Source organism: Sylvia atricapilla, chromosome 17 (assembly GCF_009819655.1).
Source record: "Sylvia atricapilla isolate bSylAtr1 chromosome 17, bSylAtr1.pri, whole genome shotgun sequence".
NCBI classification, from domain to species: Eukaryota; Metazoa; Chordata; class Aves; order Passeriformes; family Sylviidae; genus Sylvia; species Sylvia atricapilla.
The window spans coordinates 2,145,047-2,166,165 of NC_089156.1; the positions used below are offsets into that span (position 1 = coordinate 2,145,047).

General features: G+C 45.1%; 2 protein-coding genes across 2 annotated transcripts; both read left to right on the forward strand.

The window, feature by feature from the left end:
* Positions 1 to 10,137, forward strand: SLC2A11 (solute carrier family 2 member 11). Its single transcript, XM_066331204.1, has 12 exons — positions 1 to 160; positions 1,907 to 2,005; positions 2,536 to 2,696; positions 4,124 to 4,248; positions 4,961 to 5,090; positions 5,405 to 5,553; positions 6,282 to 6,469; positions 6,750 to 6,860; positions 7,347 to 7,448; positions 7,571 to 7,646; positions 8,526 to 8,653; positions 9,286 to 10,137. Exons 1-12 carry the CDS (start codon positions 140 to 142, stop codon positions 9,484 to 9,486), a joined length of 1,491 nt encoding a protein of 496 aa, XP_066187301.1. The 5' UTR covers positions 1 to 139; the 3' UTR covers positions 9,487 to 10,137.
* Positions 10,138 to 11,046: 909 nt separating this feature from the next.
* Positions 11,047 to 20,758, forward strand: LOC136369133 (solute carrier family 2, facilitated glucose transporter member 11-like). Its single transcript, XM_066331799.1, has 11 exons — positions 11,047 to 11,079; positions 14,268 to 14,428; positions 14,909 to 15,033; positions 15,958 to 16,087; positions 16,525 to 16,673; positions 17,443 to 17,630; positions 17,965 to 18,075; positions 18,693 to 18,794; positions 19,138 to 19,213; positions 19,550 to 19,677; positions 20,047 to 20,758. Exons 1-11 carry the CDS (start codon positions 11,047 to 11,049, stop codon positions 20,251 to 20,253), a joined length of 1,410 nt encoding a protein of 469 aa, XP_066187896.1. The 3' UTR covers positions 20,254 to 20,758.
* Positions 20,759 to 21,119: the final 361 nt, after the last annotated feature.

The window sequence follows — 21,119 nt, forward strand, 5'->3', positions numbered from 1 at the left end:
CAGCTGGCAAATCAAGTGTCTTATCCTAGCGTAATAGGTGACTAAACACACATTCCTGTGCTGGAGATTTAAATAATCCTTTAGAGCACCGTGAGAGTACCAGAGGCTTTGGCAGACAGAGGAAAACCTACGAAAGAGGATGAACAAGCTGCAGAGACTGGTAAAACATCTATTTTACTATAATTATTAACTGATTTGGGTATTTTAATTTGCATTTTTAGAAGGCTGTGTAAGTACTGTCAGGTTTGCATAGAATTATTTTTCCAGTTCCTCCTAGTCCTTGGGATAAAGCTGGCAGAATAACGGCTCTCCTGGGAGCTGCACACCACCAGTGGCTGGGAAAAGAGTGCACAAGTCGGGTGTTAAGGAAGGCTTGGGAAGGTCACTCTGTAAATACAGCTCAGCTCTGAGCACAGAGGTGTTTGCTGGCCCCTGAAGGGAGAAACAAATCGTTTTGCTTTAGCTCATGGTCACAGAAGAGCTCTGTGATACACGACTTGATAGGAAAGCAGGAAAATGAGCAGGAGTGGTATATTCCTAGACATGGTAAATGAAAAAGAAATGTGTTATTGTAGGGAGAAGAAACTCTCTCACCTGGAGAATAAGTAGGAATAGCAGAGATCTCAGGTGCCCAGTCCTTAGCTCAGTTCTCAGTCACAGGACAGGGAAGTGCTGCAGCCGTGGAAAGTGCAAGTGAAATGTATCTGCTGCTAGCTGGGACAGCAGAGCTCAGTCTCCTCTTGCTGCAGGCTTGGAATAGGCTGGCTTTATTTCTGTCCTGGGAGAACATTCTGTCTCAGACTGGTATGGGAGTTATTTAAAAGCAAACACTTTGAGGAAAGGGAAAAACCCAAGATTATTTGAATTTATGGGGTTTGAACTGTTGTGAGACTAGACCAAAATTTCCTTTTCTTTGGTGGATAGATCTGTAAGAAGAAGCTGAGCAGGTAAAGCAGAAAGAGGCCCTCAGCTTTGGGTTATTTAAGTTCTCAGGGTCACTGGGGTCATATTCATGTAGCAAAACACAATGTGGCCTGAGGTGCCCTGTACTGACTGGCAAAGAGCCGAGCCTGAGCGTGGGCTCTTAATGTTACACCAGAGCTTTCCCAGTGGGAGGGGTTTTCCAGCAGGAGGCTGGCAAAGGCCATCCTGGCCTTGGGACACCCAGAACATTGTGGAGGGTGTCAGGTTAAAGACCAGCCCCCCAGCATGCCCAGAGTGGTCTTGAGATGTGGAACAGAGCTCCCAGTCCCGAGACTCCCTCAGGGCACATCTTGCCAGTCACAGGATTTCACCTACAAATGGGGAAACCAAAGGCAGAGGCACAAAACAGTGGGGAAAAGTTGTATGATTTTGCTTGTCAGCCTGCCAGTGATCTGCCAGCTGCTGAGCTGGACCAGCCAGGACAGCTTGTTCTACACCCTTCAGAAAGTCAGGAGCCATCACTATTACAGCAACACCTCATCCTGTGATGCTGCATGAGGCAGCCCATTGCCCTGCCCGTGCTCCCCAAGGCTCAGCAGCTCCTAGAGGACATCTCCTCACCACTATCGCTACTTGCTCCCTTGGCAATATGAGCAAGTGACAATACTCGTGAAGAAATGTCCTCGAGGGAGACCTTGGCACTGTGTGCCACAGATTTCACCTGTATCATAATGCTGGATACACAATTACAGACTGCTAAGCATTGTCTACTCTGTGCAGTGCAGCATCACAGAAATGACACTCTAATCTAAAAGATGTGTCATTATCATGAAAGGAGAGAAATAATAGCACACCACGGAATCCCAAATGCACTGGGTATATACATGGCTGTGGGAAAATCCCCCAGCTTAAAGTCTGAATATCTGTTGAATGATTTTATTCTGTGCAAGGAAGCTGTCCATTGTCTGCCCCTTTTCTTCAGCTTCAGAACAAGATCCTGATCCTGACAATATGTGCTGCTGGGATTGGAGGCACTTTCCAGTATGGTTACAACATCTCCATCATCAATGCCCCAGCCTCAGTAAGTGCTGCAGGTCTGAGTGCCCTCCCCTTTACAGACCCTTCCCTGGCTCTGCTGGGCTGGGAACAGTGGTGTGCCACTGGAAACCTGCAGGCTGCTGCTGAGGGACAGAAAGCAAGATTGTCTTGTCCCTCTGTAAAATTACATCTGGAGTACAGCACTTTGTTGTCAAAAGCCACCCCTGAGCAGGACCTAGTGCCACAAGAGTTAATTCAGAAGATTTGTTTCAACTGCTTTAGCAAAATCTAGAATTTTCCAACCTGCATCCTTTGAAGTCGATTTTTTCCCTTAGATTGAAAGTGAGACCCATTCAATCAGCTCTTAAATTATCAAAAATAACTACACAGAGATAAAAACCAACTGCAACTTTTCAACAGCAGCAGTTTTACACCCTAAACTCTTCACTAAAAACACATCTGAGGAGGAGATTGGAAGCATAAAAGCAGGAAAAATAGATATATTAATAAGGGAGCCTTTCTCTGTGCCCTTCACCTCTCTGATGGTCCTGCAGCTCTGTCCTTCTCTCTCAGTACATCCAGATGTTCATGAACACGACCTGGGTGGAGCGCATGGGAGTTCCCCTGGAGAGCAACGTGATCCTGCTGCTCTGGTCCTTCACTGTCTCTGCCTACCCCCTGGGAGGCCTCACTGGGGCTGTGGTTGCTGGGCCCATGGCCATCATGCTGGGCAGGTAAGAGGTGCTGGAGTTGAATTTGAGCATTGCAGCTTCTCTTAGTCCAAGAGGAATCAGGAGCCCTGCAGCAAAATACCCACCACGGTTAAAAATAACAAAACCAGGTTCTGTATCACAGATCAGTCTGCTATCAACACTCTGGGCTGGGGGGAGAAAGTGCCTGACAAGACAGTGTTTCATATCTCAAAACTCAACGGGGAGCTGTTTTTCCCCCACATTACCTCCTCATCACATTCCAGCCCATCTGAGGTGCTACAAGGATTTCAGCTCAGCTCCTTTCCACAGTACCCACCTACATAATCTCTGTCATTTTTGTGCCCAGTTTTCTGCCATGCTTTTAAATGGGAATTCATAATGGATCAAACTAGGGATTTTTCTTCAAAACAAACTGTGGGAGTGACACTAGAAAAACAGAGGATGTTTACAAAGACCAGTGGTTGCATCCCAGCTCCTCATGTCTCACAGGTTGTGTATCCACATTTTGGTCTGAAATATTTCAGGAAGTATGCATTAAATCTCCACAGTGGGATTTTTTTTTCTCTGTGCTTCAGTCTCTGAAAAGTATCTGTCTTACCTCACATATCTTTCATACACAGCTCTATCCCCAGTTCTCTTCAGAAAACAAAACCAACCAAACCAGCATTACCAATATCAACTAATAGGAAATTAGATTTTACCTCCCTGTCCCTTGATCCCAAGGTTTTTCTCTATGTGCTATTACTTTACTTTGCTTCTCTTATATGATGAAGGAAACCCCATTATGGTTTGAGGTCCCATGACTTACTAGTTTCATGGTTATGAAGACCTGAAAGGATATGGCTTCCTTAATCCATTAAAATTTTTTGAGATTTCACCCTGTACTACTTTAGAATAAAATTACATTCCATCATAAATAAGAGAAACAAAGACTGACTAGTAAGGCAGTGAGCAGGGACTAGAGAGAATTTCTGGCAATAATAATAATATGGGGCAATAGAGCTCTCTTTTTCCCCTTGGTTTTCAGCAGGAATTTCTCTTGGGACACATGAACACTTTCTGACAAAGTTTCACAACGATTACACTATTACATGAAAAATGCCTGTTTCAACGAATTAACATTTTCAGACCAAAATGCTCATGGCTCACTGCAGGAATATTCCTCTCCATCCAAATGGAAACCGTGTGTGACCACAAGAGCCCTGAACCTGGGGGGGAACCTGGTGGTGCCCTCAGAGAGCCTAAAGGCAGCAGTGCAGGGATGACCTGTGGCACACAGACACTTCCTACAGGTCTTGGATTAACCAGAATATTCTGGGGCAGGGCTGAGCAGCCCATGTGGACCTTCCAGGCCTGGCAGGTGGCTCCTGCCACGGGAGAAGTTTTATCTGTTGAAGAACTGGACCTGACACACATGTGCTCACAACTGTCTTTTCTCTTCTCGGAAGGAAGATGTCCCTGCTGGTGAACAATGTCTTTGTGATCATAGCTGCCACCTTGTCGGGCTTCAGCAGAATGGCCAAGTCCTTTGAAATGATTATGCTCAGCAGATTTTTTACTGGTGTGAATGCAGGTATGGCAACATGGGAAATACGGAAGGATGAAGGTGGTAGCAATTAGAAGAAATTTAAGTAGGAATGATCTAAGATATTGAAGCAATGAATCCTTTAGACCAGATGTGTAACTGAATTAAGAAGTTGTATATACAGATTTTAAATTTTGCTTCTAAGGGCTTTCTTTTAAAGCATGCACAGGCAGGGGAGGTTTGTGTACTACACGTGAGCATCTCTGGGCATGGGGAAAAGCTGAGCTGAAAATGGATCCTTATGCTTGTAAGAATGTAATGTAAGAATGGATCATTCTGCTTGTAAGAATGTCAGTCACTCACCAGCATGAGCACCAACACAAAAGCTTTTGTGGAAGTTCATCCCAGGAAATGAGCAATATAAGGGACTTAAAATATTATATTTCCCTCAAAAGGGGGAAGTCGAGGGAAACATTGCATATAACCTTGGATTTGGTGCTGAAAAGACCATAGGACTGAGGCCCTGACAGGTTTCAGTTTCATTATCCACTGCTACTGATGAATCCTGAAATATGTGTTTAGTTACACGAGGGACAGGGGTGAAATGGAAGGTTTGGGTAAATTAAAAGCACTGCTAGATTAGTTATCACATGGCCTGCAACAGAAGAGTGCAGCTGGCAACCTCAAGAGGTGGCTGACTGCATTTATTCTTGTCTCCTCTGCCCACAAGCTGAGCTCAGCATTTGTCTGCCTTGCCCAGGTGTAAGCATGAACATTCAGCCCATGTACCTGGCAGAGAGTGCCCCAAAGAAGCTCAGGGGAGCTGTGGCCTTGACCTCTGCATCCTTTACAGCCCTGGGGCTGGTGCTGGGGCAGGTTGTGGGACTCAGGTAATGTAAAGCCAGCAGCCCACTCATTAAATCCTTCCTTCCTTCCTTCCTTCCTTCCTTCCTTCCTTCCTTCCTTCCTTCCTTCCTTCCTTCCTTCCTTCCTTCCTTCCTTCCTTCCTTCCTTCCTTCCTTCCTTCCTTCCTTCCTTCCTTCCTTCCTTCCTTCCTTCCTTCCTTCCTTCCTTCCTTCCTTCCTTCCTTCCTTCCTTCCTTCCTTCCTTCCTTCCTTCCTTCCTTCCTTCCTTCCTTCCTTCCTTCCTTCCTTCCCTCCCGCATTTGTCAGGTTGTAAATTGTGGGTTTTTGTTTTTCTCTAGGGAGCTCCTAGGAGGGGAGGAGAGCTGGCCGTTCCTTTTAGCAAGCAATGTGGTTCCTGCCCTGATCCAGCTCTCAGCTCTGCCTTGGTTCCCTGAAAGTCCCAGATATCTCTTGATTGACCGTGGAGACAAAGAATCCTGCATCTCTGGTGAGCTCAGGGTGACTGTTTGCCCCTCACAGAACACGTGAGACTTAGGCCCTGATGTTTTTGGAATAATATCACAAATTTTACATGTAGGAACTTTCATATCAAGTTGTAAATCTGATCACTTCCTTCTTCCAAACTAAAGAGCCTCCTATAACCTTAAATATATTTGATCTATTGAGGTAATTGAAAGGCATCTTCCCACAATAGACTTATTTGCTACAGTAATAGGGTCAAAAGGTAACACTTGTGTTCACAATGGCAAATATGTTTTGTAACTATGAAGTGAAATAAATGCTGGTTGAAGAGCTCAGGATCAAATCTGAAGCCAATTCATATTAAAGGATTTACTTAGATTTGTGGCATACAAATCCTCATATGCAGAGTGGCTGGAGTTATTTTGTGGGAAATATGTGCTGTGGACCAAGAACATCTTAATGCCTGCATTTCCCAGGGGAGGCACTTGAGGTCTCAGTCAGAAGCACGGCAGCTAAAATGGCACTGTTGGGAAATACTCAGTTGTCAAACAATGGTGAGGGATTTGCACTCCCTTTCCCCCAAATCTTTCAAGTGGCTGCACCACAGCTGATCAACTCTGTGAAGGTCACAGCATGACCAGAGGCTCTGTCCTGCAGCTTTCTGCAGCCATCACCTGCTGCTCAATCCCTCACCCTGCAGAGCAGGAAGCTGAAGAGCAAGCCCAGGAGTAAGAGGTTCCCTTGTCCTTGCAGCACTGCAGAAGCTCAGAGGCACCAGTGACCTGAGTGCAGAGCTGGAAGAGATGCTGGCAGAACAGGCTGCTGTGAAAGGCCAGAGAGCAAAGAACCCGTGGGAGCTGTTCCAGAACCCAGCTCTGAGGTGGCAGCTGGTGAGCATCGTTGTGCTGAGCAGTGCCATGCAGCTCTGCGGGAACGACTCGGTGAGCAGCCTGGGTCCTGGGACGTGGCTGGGAGCTCTTGGGCTCAACATTCTGGCAGCAGGAGAGGAATGAATAGTGTCTCTCTGCCTGTGGAGATCTTCAAATGTCAGATGTTTGGTTCCCAAAATACACCTGTGCATTATGGGAAGATTCAGGAGGATGCTGTCACAACAGCTGGTGTGACAGCACGTTAGTCAATCTGCATGGTCCTTCAGGAAAAACAATGAGATGTATTTTCAGATGCCTTCCCTTACTGCTTTCTCCTTTCTTCTCTTCACAGATGTATTTTTATGCAGCTTATGTGTTCCAAGAGGCTGGAATTCCTGAGGACAAGATCCCCTATGTTGTAATCGGCACGGGAAGCTGTGAGCTGATCACTTCTGTCACTTGTGTGAGACTCCCAAGGCCCTCTGGGGATGTGCAGCCTCTGCGGGCAGGGAGGAGGCTGTTCATTACAAATTTGGGGTTTACATTGCTCTTCATGCCAAGGAAGGCCTTGAGGCACAGGAGCCAGGCTGTGTGTCAGCTCCCCCAGCCAGATAGGTTAATGCAGAGGTATTGGGTCAGACATTGCATTGCCATCACTGTCTGAAATCTGACAAGTGTGACTCTCTTGCTTTGTGTTCATATGGATGGTGGCAGAGTTTAGGTGCAGCTGAGACATTCTCATCTCCCCTGAACACCCTTCCTGGCTGACTCTTGCCACCAGAACTTTCTTTTGATTTTAATTTTTTTTCTTGCTATGAAGCAGACAACATCCTGAAAGCTATTGTAGAGCGAATTGGGCATGGAGTGCTGAGAGGTAAAGAAGAAAGAGGCAGAAAATACAAACCCAGGTTAAATATCTTGCTTTATTTCACTGTGTTACTTGGTGCAGAACATGATCATAGACTACGCTGGTCGGAGGCCGCTGCTGCTGGGGGGATATATCTTCATGGCAGGATGGGCCATTGTCTTCATGGTCGCTCTGAGCCAGCAGGTAACAAATTTAATGGATTATTTAAGTGGAATGGAGTTGGGCTTTGCCTTTTATGTGACTGGGGTGTTCAGTGGTGGCAAATAAGTGCCCTCACGGTTTCCCATTGGTCTCTGTGGCTGTAGACTCAGATTAGCTGGATGCCTTATCTCAGCATGGCCTGCATTTTCGCCTATATCCTGAGCTTTGGAATCGGACCAGGTCAGTTCCCTCAGTGTTTTCAGTGAAACTTTTGGGTACTGCAGGGGTTTGGAGATGTGTGCAGGCATCTTATGGAAACTCTCAGACCCTCTTTAGCTGCAGCATACTCAAAGGAACGAGGCCATTTCTGCCAGTGGCGTTTGGCTGTTTGACAGGGGTTTGTGTGCCCCTGGTGAGTTGCTGCTGGGCAGAGCCAGGCTGTGCCTGCTCCTCTCTGCCGTATTCCCCCTCACAGTCATCTTGGCTACTAGGCCAAGGCACCTGGAAGGGATTCTTGGCTTAAACAGATGACAAGCTTTTGATTTGCTGCCCAGTCCATTAGGGCTGTAAACCAGCATTTCTCGTGCTTTAATCCTAGAAACTGCCATCTGGTTATTTTCTTGCAGATACCTGGAAGCACAATTTCTATGTCTCTTTGTTAGGCCACTAATGTGCCTTTCTGTGGCAGAATCCACTAGTTTCTGGGGTGGGCAATACACAGGATGTTGTTGATGTTTGCATGGTGAATATATAGATGTGAGACTCTGTTTGCTCACATGAGTTTGAAGGAAGGCAGGTAAGAATAGGACCAAGCTGCCAGTGTCACATGCCACACAAGTTGGCAATAATTTCTTGTCTCAGTCCCTACAGTGCCATGGGGTTGAATTAATTATAAGCCTTTCTCAGCGTTGGGTCCTGGGAAGAATAATGTGGGTTACAAAATCTTTCTTGGCAGTTCATTCTAACGTGAGAAAGTTTGAATAATTACCCACTCCTTAATATTTAACCTAAAAATTCACCTCTTACACTCCATGTTGGGTTTTCTTCTTAAGATGTGTTCTCTTGTTTTTAATGTAATGTCAACAATATTATGAACTTTTTTGCCATTTCTTTTTCCAGCTGGTGTAACAGGAGTTCTGCCCACAGAGGTTTTTGATCAAATGTCCCGACCAGCTGCTTACATGATCTGTGGCTCCCTGCTCTGGTTCAACCTGTTTCTGGTTGGAACAGCCTTTCCATTCATTGTGGTGCGTTCCCAAAGCAAAGCAGCTCCTTAGTGTTCTGGACAAGAAAGAGGCTCTAGTAGTGACCAGGGAAAGAGAACACTGCAAGCAGCAAGACAGCACTTTACTGAGAAGTATCTTTATGAGGACAGTGGCCAGAGCTCCTTTAAACCAAACTTTATCCGTGTCCCTATGGTGATTTCTGATTTGAGCTTGGGAGCAGAATCATTTGGGGGATGGATGATCAATATTCCTCACCTGTCCTCAGTTGAGAACAGCTGGAACTAAAGATGTGATGTAATTTCCCTTTGCCAGACCCTGGCACCATCCCCTAATCCCCTTCAGGATGATTCCTGAAGCAGAAGGGAGCAGAACTCCACAATATACATTCCTGTCTTATTTCCTACTGAGGCCTCCCATGCTATACAACTATATATAGAGAAAAATAGAAATAGACAGTTCAAAATACTGTTCTTGCTATGTCCAATTTCCCAATCCATGCTGGGAAGCTGTAGCATCCAGGCATGTGAGACCCTCATCAGGATTCACAGAAACACTCCTGGGTGACTTCAGACCATGCAGGAAGAGGGATTAGAGGGATTAGTGGTCATCATACTGAATGTAACAACACTATCTTGCTCTTTCCTCCTCCTCAGAAAAGTCTAGCACATTTCTGCTACATCCCATTCCTCGTGGTCTGTGTCTGCACTGCTCTCTACGTTTGGTTTTTCCTTCCTGAGACAAAGGGAAAGTCCTTCCTGGAAATCTCGGAGGAGTTCAGGAAACGGAACTTCAAAACTAAGACCCGTGCGGGTTTCTATAAAGGCCCTGAGGAGATCAAAACCACCACATTGTAGCAGAAGAGAGGAAGATGGTATCTGGGGGAATTCTGCAGTGAATTCAGCAGTGGCTATGTGCCCTTGCAGGGACACAAATAGAGAAGTTAGGGACAATGTATTACTCTAAGGTTCTTAACTTCACCTTGAAAACATACACTTGAACTGAAAAATCCAAGCAAAAGTTCAAGAATCTGTTCTCCTGTTCTCAGCTTTTAGTACTGAGTAACACATGCATATTTTAGAAATTCATACCAGAGAGTGACGGAATGATGCCTTTTTCTCTTATCATCATGCAACACCATGTAATGCTTTAGAAAGTGTCTTCAGAATTTCTCCAGACAGTAACTTCCATCTCAGAAGTTCTTCTTTCCTTGCCCCTGAATCTGGGCTTTCTAATGCAGAAATTAATGCGATTAAATTCTGGTTTCAGACACCAGAAGAAATTTTCAGTACCTTGTCTTGGTGCTGCTGTTGTTTCTGTTATTAAGTGATTTCAAATAGACCCCTGCTTGTTAAGCAATAGTGAGCAGTTAATTATTTTCAGCTATAAAAACATGTGACAGATGGATTAGAAAGAAAGCTTCTAGCACTTGCTAAGTGGCTTATTACACAACAGACTTTTGGGCATTGTTTTGCAGACTATTTATTCTGGTCTCGTTTTCTTCACGGTTTGTTGTCTTCCAGTCGTATGTTGTAAAGCACAAGTAATTCTCCTGCCCACTTTGTTCTGCTCCCACAGACACTGCTGGTGCATCTTGTAGGGTTTTGCACCGGTGCTCTGCTGGGTTTAAGGGTGGTGAGGAGCTGGCATGGCAGCAGCTTGTTTTGGATGTGGATCTTTAGATCACACCACAATGTTCTCTGCCGCATGTCCTTGTTGTCTCTGTAGAGCACATTGGCAAAGACCCAGATGTGACATCGATTTCTTTTAGTTAGCCTGATACAGAACAGGGCAACACTCCTCATTGAGTGTGGCCTTTCACAGGCACTGCCCTCACTGGTTAAGTTTCTTCCAGTTTCTTCTCAAAGTCATATTAAAGCCAGCTCTTTTCTTTTGACTTTGTTTGTGTGAAGGCCACAGCACTGCTCTTACTTGCAACAAAAAAACCCCCACATACACTTTCAAAATAAGTAGGTAAAGCTTCTTTCAGTATATTTTTTAACTACATTTTAAAGAAAAATGCAACATTTTTGAATAAAAATACTGTAAACATTTCTGGAGTGTATTACTGTCATGCTGGGTATGAGTGGAGCAGCAGATCTCAGAAGAGGAGTCTGTGCAAGAACTTTCTTTCACTACCCAAAGTTTATAACATATGAAAAATAAAAGTAAACTTTTTTCCTTTGTGGTTGCTGCTATTTTAGAAGTAATTAACTAATATACAGACATGGGCAAGGACGACTACCTCTGCTCTTGGAAAACATTGAGATTTTGCAGTGTGCAGGATTTTGAGACAAGACAATCAAGAGCAGGGCTCCATAGAATTAGGAACTGAAGAGATACTTTTCATTACTATAGTTTGGAGAGGAGTGGAAAGAGTGAAACACAAAGTCCAAGCAAAAAGTGCCACTACCATCATGATGGTGGCAAAATACTCTGTCATTGTTTTGGTGAGGACCAAAGAGGAGTGAAGCAGAGAAGAGTGAAGAAGGGAAGCAGATCAGTGGGGAGCATGCAGGGTAGGAAGCAGGGATGGATGAGGAGACTGCCTGGGCAGGGAGAGGCCTCACTCTGCTGGAACATACAGGTCAGAGAAGAGAGAAGTCCTCCAGTGTCCAGAGGTCCTCACCTTGGCCACTTCTGTGGCCACTCCCGTGAGTCAGGACTGTGCCTTTTCCCAGAGCCCTGCAAGGACAGAGGCCCTCTGCAACTGCCAGTATGAAACAGGCTTGGTCAGAGATGATATATATTTACTTGACTTCCTGACTTTTAGAGCCAGTCCTGTGAGCCCATGTGGCAGAAAACATGAATTCCAACTTCCAGCATTTTTTTCTGACTGTGGCCTGAAATCATGGGTCTATCAAGTGATTAAGCAAACACAAACAGTGGTTACATTTCAGTTAGTCTAAGTTGTTAAATTTTAATTGAAGCATTTAACAAGTTGGTTAATTGATACTGAATTAAAGCACCTTTTACTGAGAAATCTATGACACTTGTTCACATTTTCTTACCATGTTAGGCAAAACCACATCTTGAGAAATGATCCTCAGAGACTCACAGTTGATATTACTGTTTGCAGACCAAATAATTGTGCACTGTTGGATTGATTAAAAACCATCAACGCTAGAGAAAACTAGTACTGCTGCTGTCCTCAAACACTGCTCCTCTGCACAAGCCAGCTCTAACTTGCAACCAGCTGATGTTGGGGTTCTCCCAAAGACACACAGCATCTTAGTCTGGGGAACTACCAAGGGCAGCCACTCACCAGGAGAAGGAATTCGCCCCTAAGCTGTTGAAATAAATTGTAAAAGCCTTTTAACAGAACCATCTGGGACACTGCTAGATAAGGGGGTCCTTTGAAAATTATGGATAGAACTTAAGGGTTTACAGTCAGGATTTAAAACTGATACCAAACTTTCCTAGCATCTGCCATATATCATAGGGATGCAGACTTGAACTTTCAGCCAGTGACCATTACTATTTAAGAGTCAATTGATCAGTCAGCTGATACTTCAACAGCTGGATGCACAGGCATTGTCTGTCTTGGCCAAGTTGGGCTTAAAAAGTTGGCCTTTTCTGAATTTGGGCTCAAGGTAGCAGTCGAGAACTTTTCCTTTGAGTGTGATAACTGATTACCCAGCCTATGACCTGGGGAGTCCAAGCCAGCCCACTCCAGTTTGCACCAGTCCTTGGACTTCAGCTTCTACCAGTGCTTTCCTGGCTGTCCTTTACTCATCTCCCACAGCTCTTACTGTCCACGGCTGCTGCCAGGGCACACCCAGAGCCCTGGCAGGAGCACACAGCTCAACAGCTATCCTCAGCTTCACCAGTAACCAACACAACAAAAACAAACCACACAGCAAGAACTTCACAACAAACCAAAGGGAGTGTAAACACTCCTAAAGAACAAAGTGAGATGTTGAAATATTGTCTCAGGCTCCTCTTTGTCTATATAAAAAGGAACTTTTTCCAAAGTAGCCAAAGAAATCATCAGGAAAGACCTAGACTGCAAGGAGGATGACTACCCTTGCATGCAAGTTGGTGTGAAGAGTTTTAATGCCCATTTGAACGATGATATTCCCCTGATTTGAAATGGGCTTGTAAATGCTTGGCAGTCATTGTTTGAATATGAAATATTCCAGGCATAGAGGTGCAGCATCATGCTCTCGTTGCTGACCAGAAAACCCCCAGGACAGTCAGTGACAGGGAGCAGAGGCAGTGGGAGAGGTTGAAGTGCATCTATTGCAGTCCTGTATTCTTAAGCCTCCTATCAGAGAGTTCTAAGAAAAAGTGAATAAACTATGAAACTAGGAATTGCTCTTCAATCCTCAAATGTTTATCCAGTCTCAGCTAAGTCACTGAGCAAAATATTCATTTAGGTGAGATACCAAGTGGGAAAGGAGGACAAACAGATGGAATTGTTCACAAAATGCTTGCACATTGCACTATGCTCCCACAACTATGACAGTGCAGATTGAGATGGCCAAAGCTGAAGACAGGAGCACTGAAGTGTGTAACTGGGTTCTGGGCGGCATCTCTGAGTTTATCTCTACTCAGTGTTCTCACTGTCCTGTGCTTTAGTAGCTGTGGTTTCCTATTGCTGGCTCCTTGATCTCAGAGGAGGCAGGTGTGTGGCATTGCTCAGCTGTTACAGTTCCCAGGGAAAACATAGGACACTTGGAGGCATGTCTGCATAGCTGAACCACTTTGTTTGCTGTTTCTATTCCCTGCAAGAAAATGAGCTACAACCTTTTTCTCCTGGCTTTTGTCCTGGGTTTTACTGGAGCTTTTCACTATGGATTGCAGGTCTCCATTATCAATTCTCCTTCTGAGGTAAGCATGGAGAGCTCAAAGAGTGAGCTACCAGGATTTCACTGTTCTCAGGCATTCATGCCTCTATATGCAATGGCTAACTTTTTACTTGGGCTTTCAAAATTAGATTTATTGTGGTTTCTTAGTTCTTAGAGTAGCTGCTACTGTTCTTGTGTTTCATGAGGTTTGAACTTCTGTCTGATGTGACAGAATTGGGAAAGGGAAGGATGAATGATATCCATAAAGTCAGCCATTTTCCCCTTACAGAGTGGAATTGCACCCAGAGCATTCTCCTCTCTCCATCACTCAGGGAGTCCCTTGTTCCATGTGCTTGACCACACACACTATTTCCAAGAGGTTGTAAGGTGAAATAGGGCAGGGAAGGACTGTGGCTCCAGAGCTGAGGTCAGCATTTGTACCTGTAGCTGGAAAAGGAAAACTAGGGAAGGTGTCATCCTGAATGGTACCAAGGACACTGAGCTTATACTGTTACCACAGGTGAGTGGGAATGGCAGGAAAAGATCACATAGAGAAAAAAATCAGGGTTTAGCACAGAAACAGAAAGCCAGCCTACCATTCTCTTACTGGTACTCACAGTCAATATTAAATATTGATATAGTTATTAATTGGACCTCATTGCTAAAACATCAGCTCTGTGGATGTTAATGGCAAAATTCCCATTGATTTCATTGGGGCTAAGATGTCAATCAAGACTATCAATAGAAATGTATCAAAAAGACCAATAAGTGGGTAAGAGAATTAAAAAAGCAGTGCAATTATGCAAAAACCTGTTGACTGAGTCCCCTGGGATTTGTTTCTTTTAAAGTACATCCAAAGCTTCATCCGTGAGACGTGGCTGAAGAGATATGGCTCCTCTCCCAGTGCAGAGATGGTCACTCTGATGTGGTCCTTTATTGTGTCCGTTTACAGCATCGGTGGGCTCCTGGGCTCCTCATCTGCTGGCTACTTGTCTGTTAGATTTGGAAGGTAGGAAGAGTGGCTACACCAGTCATTCTGTTCACACCCACAACTGTTTCATGGGAGAGGCACTGCTTGTAATGTGGCAATGTGAGCAGCTCAGGGCTTCCAGCTAAAGATCAGTGGTGAAGAATGAAAAATCTGCCAACAATCACAAGGAAAATCATACCCTCTCCCTTGTAAAACCCAAAGCAAACCCAGTCCAGGGAAGTCATACAAGAAGTATGTGCATTTTAAAGACAATTTCAGAGACAACCACTCACAAAGCTTGTTCTCCAGTGCAGATATTGACTCCACTAGAGGAATCGAAACCTTCAACTAACTTATCAGTCTGTGACAAGTTTCCCCATTGCCATTTCCCATTTACTTCAGCTGATCTGAGAAACCAGTACTGAGTCTGTAACCACAGTACGATTCACGCCACTCCTGTCAGGCTGTGAATGAGGGAGGGGCAGTATTTATGCTCACATTCATTTGAGTGAATTCCAGGAAGAAGACCATGCTGCTTGCCAACATCCCTGCTCTGCTGGGTGCAGCCCTGATGGGACTCAGCCGGCTGTGTGGATCTTTTGAGATGATCATTGCTGGAAGGTTGTTTTCTGGAGTCTGTGGAGGTAAATTGGCAATCCTGCCTGTGGTATTAAAAAGTGGGAAGAGCAGTGGCTGAGGGTCACAAGGATTCACCAGCCTGAGTAAACAGACCACAGATATATTTTTTACTACATTCTGCAGAGAACATGATTGCTAAGTGCACTTTTAACTAAATAATAACCCACAAACATAATTAAATTAGTGATGTATTGCATCTCCATTTCTATTTCTTCTATCTTTACATCCAGTCCATACAAGAGTTACTGCCAACTTCTGAAAAATCCAAAATATGCAATATTTGCAGGAAGCATGGTCACTCAATAAAGAACTGGGTTCCTCTGTTGTTCCTGTTGCTTTTCACTGTGGCTGGTGTTGCCCTCCACATTACAGACAAGGGAATGGTTTTCAAGCCAATTCAGTTAGAATTTTCAGTTCTAATTTCCAGATGCCTCAGAAGGTTACATTCTGCCACTGCTTTTGATCCCTGAGAACTTGGATAAAGATAATAATAACCAGGAAAAAAAAAAGGAAAGGATTAATAATTAATTTTTTCACTGAGCAAATAGAATGTACAGCATTTACCAGCTTAGTGGTTTCAAGCAGAAAATGAGGCACATAGCATCTGAATAGCCACTGAGAAATGTCATCTGAGACTAGAGGGAGTAACCACAGTCCTGTCTGTGTATGTGGCTGTAAGAAACAATGTAAGAGAAGGGCAGCCTGCTGAAGGACACATTTCCCAGGGGCTTATACTTAGTGAAATATTTAGCAAAGGCACACGGTCACAGTCTTGGGCACATGCTTCATGTCAGGCAACCACATCCCCAGCACAGATGACAATGTACCTGAGAGCCAACCCCTACAGGCACTGTCTATAGTGGTCCCCTCCAAAACAGCAGACCTGTGAGGAGGATTTGCATTGCCCTAAGAGTCCTTTGTCACTGCAGGTTTAGCCCAGAATGTCCATATCATGTTTGCTGGGGAATGTGCTCCACGGAATCTCCGCGGGCTGATTGCCATAACAGCTTCTACCTCCATTGCTGTTGGAAAATTTGTAGGATTTGCTCTGGGTCTCAGGTAAGAGAGGCTGAAACATACTCAATTTCTTCTGTTATTAAAATAGATGCATATACCAATGCACACTTTTGCCCAGTAGCTGCCATCTGGGGCAGTCGGTACCAGTCTGATAACTCATGGATCGTGTCATGACGGTGATGTGAGCCTATTTAGATCAGAAGCAGAGGGATCAGCCCCTGCAGGTTTTCCTTCAGTGCTTGTGTCTGTCTCTGCGAGCCCTCGGCTGCTGCAGGGGGACAGGGTGGCCTTGCTGTGCCCAGCACTGAGCACAGGAGCCAACACCTGCAGACAGGAGCCCTCTGCACTCCCTGCTGAGGCTCCTGGTGGGAGCTGCAGGACACACCCGGCAGGGCTGGGGATGACCCCGTGTCTGCAGCTGCTCACAGGGCCACCACACACAGTCCTCAGCCCTTCTCACCCTGCTGCTTTCGTTTCAGGGAAGTTCTTGGAGTGGAGGCCCTCTGGCCAATTCTCCTGACAGCCAATGCAGTCCCTGTCCTTGTTCAGTTTCTCACCCTCCCCTTCTTCCCAGACTCTCCCCGCTACCTGCTCATCGACCGAAAGGACAAGGAGGGATGCATCAAAGGTAAGGAAATGGGCCATCAGTCATTCATTTCAGGAAAAGGGGGAAAATCCAGTAAAGCCCCAGATGAGCCTGGCAGAGAGGTACAGGTGGGACAAAGACTCTTGGTGTTTTGGCTCTGAAAGCACCTTCAGTTGAATGAAAGCCAGCCTCCTCTGTTTGGATATTAGCGCTCTCTTGGCACTGGTGTTTCCCTTACCCTCTGCCAGGGTCCTCCAAGGGAGGTGATCACACAGAGCTTGTATTTCCAGCAATGCACATTCTGCCCTGAACAGTCAGAGTATAGACACCTTCTCTGTGTGGGAAAGAGAGGCTCTGCAGTGTCATGCTGTGTCTGTAAGCATTCCAGCAGCAACTGATAGCAAGTGAGCAACAGCACTGTGAGTATTTAACCATCAACAGATAGAGCTCCTTGGTTTTTATATGGTTTTTATATGCAGGAGTAATTTTATCTTGTCTGTGTTCTGCAGTGTGCACTAGAACTGCACCTTTAGCAGGAGGTATTCAGGGAAGGATTGGTAAGAGTTTAAGTGTGACTTACATTGAACAACTGTCAGCAGCTATTGGCTAAAGGTTAGGTAATATTAAGGTTTATGGGTAAAAACAGACAACAATGATCTGGTTTTGTGTCATATCTGAGCCCAGATTTCTAGGAAGTTCAAGCAAGAAAAGAGCATGAAGTTCTCCTAAGATACTCTGCAAAGCAGGAAATAACCTTCTGGATTTGTGTCTGTGCTGGTGAGCTGGGTCACCTCTCCTCCTCTCCTTCCAGCTGTGAAGCGGCTCTGGGGAGATGGGGACCACATGGCTGAGATAAATGACATGATGTCAGAGCAGAAAGCCATCGGCGGGGAGAAGGCCAAGAGCGTTTGGGACCTGCTCCGGGACAGAGCCGTGCGCTGGCAGCTCATCTCCATGTTCCTGGTCATCTCCTGCATGCAGCTCATCGGGGTCAACGTGGTATGTGCACTGCTTGGGCCTGCCCTCTGCAGGGCTGACAGGCTCCTCAGCAAAGCTGACCTCTGCAAGGAGCTGGGAATGACTGCAACAGTGCCCTAAGGAGGGGTCTGTTGTTACTGTTTATTACAATCTTCTCCCCTGGAAGTTTGGGGCTTGGGATAAGTCAAGAACTGTGTTTTGGCAAGTGTCTTCTGAAGGCATTTCTGTGGATTACCCTGTTGGGATGAGTTTTTATTTCATTAAGGTCAGCTTAATTGTTTTCTGTCCAAAAAGACAGATACTTTGTAAATATGGCCGCATGTGTACAGCTTTCACAAATTTCTGTTTTTTCCAGGTTTATTTTTATGCATACAATATTTTTACAAAGGCTGGAATCCCCCCTGACCAAATCCATTATGTCTCCCTGGGGGTTGGGACCACTGAGATCCTCTCCACCGTTCTGTGTGTAAGTGGCCTTTCAGCTTTAATTTTGTTCTGCTGTAATACATTGCTCGTATTGATCTTAGAAATACTGTAAATGGAGCTTCAGGAATCAAATTTGTGCGACAAATCAACCATGGAACCAACTGGATAAAGTCCTCTCCGCACACCCTGCAAACATGAACTTTTCGATTGAGCTTCTGGAAGGAGTTGAGAGTCTTTCTGTCAAAACCACAACCCATTTGTGGGCCAGACTTGGGAGTCCCAGTTCCCCCCTAGAGGATGTCATTTGTCAGTAGGACTCAGGCTGTAGGAATCACAGCAATTAGCAGTGTAAGCATTCCCACTCTGCTCTCCTGCCTGGCTCTCCTTTGCCTGCAGAGCACCCCCTCTGCCCTCCTCTGCCCAGCCAATGCTCCCTACAGCCCTGCACCTCCCACCTCCTGCTGCTCCTCACAGCTTCTGGTCCTACTCAGGGCCCCCAGATGCCTCTCCTCACGCTTCCAGAGAAGATGCTGCCTCCCATTCCCCAGTGTCCCAGTGATTCCCTGCCTGGCCAGGGAAGGCAGAGACTGGAGCAGCTCAGCAGTGCCTGCCCTCAGGCTGTCCCTCGGGGCTGGCAGCATCTCCTCCCGCTTGCAGGGCTTCCTCATTGAGCGTGCAGGGAGGAAGACACTGCTGTGGAAAAGCTACACGGTGATGGCCTTGGCTCTGGGCCTCCTCACAGTCACGCTCTCACTGCAGGTAAGACCCCACTGATGCATTAGAACTGTGCCCATGTTTTACTGTATGACAGATAGCATGACTATTTCCCTCCCCACAAATCACCTTTTAGTGAGTAGAGGTATTTTTGGGGCTAACCATCATATTCATAGAGGTCAGTTCTCAGCCATGTACATATGGATTAAAGAACAGGAGCTTTACACAACCAAGATCACTGCAAGGCTATCTCATGACATTTCTGAAAGTAGAGGAAGTAGATCTATGTTAAACATTGACACACTTAGTAGTGATGAACATTTGTAATGGAGCTAGATAAATAAAATTTTAATTTCTGATTTTATTTGCTTTTCATTTCCTACCACAGGACTCATTTTTTTGGGTACCATACTGCTCTGTTGCCCTTGTCTTTATTTTCATCATGAGCTTTGGCATTGGGCCAGGTTGGTATTTTCTACTGGAATAGTTTCATTTATTCACTCCTTCCTTCCTCACTGCAGCCTTTAGGAGAGATCCCAGGCATAGCTGATGCACAATAGGCATGAATCCCTACTTCTGATTCAGTGCAAGTGTCAATATTTCCCTCCATACTACAGTAGGAGGTAAAATACATTTCCTATTGCATTCCTACATGCTCTTTTTCTGAAGAGCCAAACACCACTTTAGACACTTCCAAGCCACTTAAAGCCATGAACTTATGCAGCAAAATGAAGTATGAGAAGCATCTTGCAAAATTTCTAAGCTTCCTTGTTTCTTTCTTTTTTTTTTTTTTTTTTCAGGTGGGGTAGTATGCCCCTTGATCACGGAAATATTTATTCAGTCATACAGACCAACTGCTTATGTTTTTAATGGTGTTATAAACTGGATCCAACTCTTCATGCTTGGACTTGTGTTCCCTTTCATTGTGGTAAGCAAAGTAGGGTGTTTGTTTCAGTTCAGAGGAAGTAAGACCCCTCTTGAACCCAGAGCACACTTCTCTTATCAGTACAACGGACAGAGCCCAAATTAACTGCAGTTCTGATGGCCTTTTCCTTTTTAACCAGGTACTCACTGGAAGTGTAGCAAACTCACAAAATGCTTCTAACTACACAAGTTAGAGTGACACAGGCACCACAGCCAGAGGCACCAACCAGAGGCTGTCAGATGTCATTTGCACTATTGACTAAGTCTCTGACCAAGTTCTTTTAGTAAACACAAACCCAGAAACTCTGTATCATAAGAGAAGGGAATAAGATAAATGTTTATGAACACATTTTTTCTCTTTGTTTTCCTGTAGGAAGGTCTTGGTAATTTCTGTTTCATCATTTTCCTGACATACTGTCTGTCCATGGCTATTTTTGTATTCCTGGTGCTGCCTGAGACCAAAGGAAAGACCATGCTGCAGGTCATGGAGGAGTTCAACCGCCTCAACTACCGTGGAAAGAAGGGACAGGCAGCCCTACAGCAGAGTAACTGCTCAGTGGTGACTGTTACTCGGCTTTAAGAACAAACCCTCCACTTCATATTTGGCTCTTTTATTACTGTAGTGCCCAGAAGTCTCACTAAGCAAGAGAGAATCCATAGATCCACAAAAGAATCACCTTCAGTACAGGGTGCAGCACGAACTTGGTGGTTCTCTCCAGCTCCTGAAATATGAGCTGAATTAATTCCTCTGCAGAAAAAAATTAAACACAGTTTCTAGAGAAAATAAGATCTTTGTCAGTTGCTCCAAGCTTGCAGTTGTAAACTGAAAACACAGGATCTGCTATTTTCTTGGCAAAACCAGGACTCCACAGTTGGAAGAAGTGATTCTGGAAGGTCCAGGGGTACAGCAAACTTGCAAAGAAGACAGAGTTTTGACACTGAACTTGTCTGCTCTTATTAACAAGTCAGTGCCAATGAGCTTTCCCAGAGAAGAAGCTTCAGTTCACAGGAAAAGAAGTGTTTAGCTCTTCAGTCCAGTGAAAGAAGAGTGCTTTGCTCCTCAGCAGGCAGAATCGATATGCAATATTCCCTCTACGTTTACAGTCTTGGAGATTCTTCTATTAGGAAAAACAGGGATATGTCAGCACTGAAGGAAAGCAATGAACAAAGAAAGCAGAGCAGCAGGAAATCATGAGTGGGCAAATCCAGTGTGCAGATCCTCCTTCCTCATTGGCAATGACTGGGAAGTGTCTCTTCAGCCTGGAGAACACTGGTTTCAATGGGATTGAGCCCTGAGAGTAACTGGTACTGACGAGACAGAGAAGAGGGACACCTCTCCTGGGGACCTTAATCCATATGGCTGACTGCCTCTCTTTCCAGGTCTCTGAATACTTCACATTTTCATTATAAAACCTGGTAAAAACGGCTTCACATTTGTGTTCATTG